This window comes from Lagopus leucura, unplaced genomic scaffold, assembly GCF_019238085.1.
Source record: "Lagopus leucura isolate 7727_CA_CO unplaced genomic scaffold, USGS_WTPT01 27971-0_obj-0_obj, whole genome shotgun sequence".
Classification (NCBI taxonomy): Eukaryota; Metazoa; Chordata; class Aves; order Galliformes; family Phasianidae; genus Lagopus; species Lagopus leucura.
The window spans coordinates 808-1,604 of NW_024969154.1; the positions used below are offsets into that span (position 1 = coordinate 808).

The following is a 797-nucleotide window of genomic DNA, read 5'->3' on the forward strand; positions in this document are numbered from 1 at the left end:
TAGGGTCACCCAAACCCATGGAGGACCCCAATGCTGTAGGGTCACCCGACCCCATGGAGGACCCCAACCCCATGGAGGACCCCAAACCCATGGAGGACCCCAATGCTGTAGGGTCACCAGAACCCACAGATGACTCCAACTCCACAGGGGACCCAAATCCCATAGAAGACCCCAAACCCGGGCAGGGCTCTGAGGAGGAATGAACCCCCTCTTTTTGGGGTCAGCTGTGGGGTGGAGAACGCAGCAATAAAGAGGTGATGGGTCTGCAGCCCCACAACCGCCTGCCTCTTTTTCGGGGGGGGGGGACAAACACTATTTGGGGTATTTTGGGGGGTCCTCAGCCCCAATGTGGGGATCCACAGACCCATTTAGGGCACGTTTGGGGGTCCCCCTCCATTTTGGGGGTCCTCAGCCCCATGTTGGGATCCCCAAACCCATTTAGGGCATGTTTGGGGGTCCTCGGCCCCATTTATGGCAATTTGGGGGGTCCTCAGCCCCACGTGGGGACCCCCAGACCCATTTAGGGTGCGTTTGTGGGTCCTCAGCCCCATTTAGGGCATTTTTGGGGGGTCCTCAGCCCCATATTGGGATCCCCAGACCCATTTAGGGCACTTTTGGGGGTCCTCAGCCCCGTGTGGGGTTCCCCAGCCCCATTTAGGGCACGTTTGGGGGTCCCCCTCCCTGTTGGGGGTCCTCGGCCCCATTTAGGGCACTTTTGGGGGGTCCTCAGCCCCACATTGGGACCCCCAGCCCCATTTAGGGCACGTTTGGGGGTCCTCAGCCCCATTTAGGGCACT

At 60.4% G+C, this 797-nt stretch overlaps 1 protein-coding gene across 1 annotated transcript in view; it reads left to right on the plus strand.

Annotated features, from left to right (window-relative positions):
* LOC122194032 (myosin light chain kinase, smooth muscle-like) overlaps positions 1-256 on the plus strand; it is a 1,049-nt gene extending 793 nt beyond the window's left edge. The window contains exon 2 of the mRNA XM_042894942.1: positions 5-256. Coding sequence (XP_042750876.1) covers positions 5-203 — 199 coding nt within the window. The 3' untranslated portion in view covers positions 204-256. The remainder of the gene's footprint in view (positions 1-4) is intronic.
* Positions 257-797: the final 541 nt, after the last annotated feature.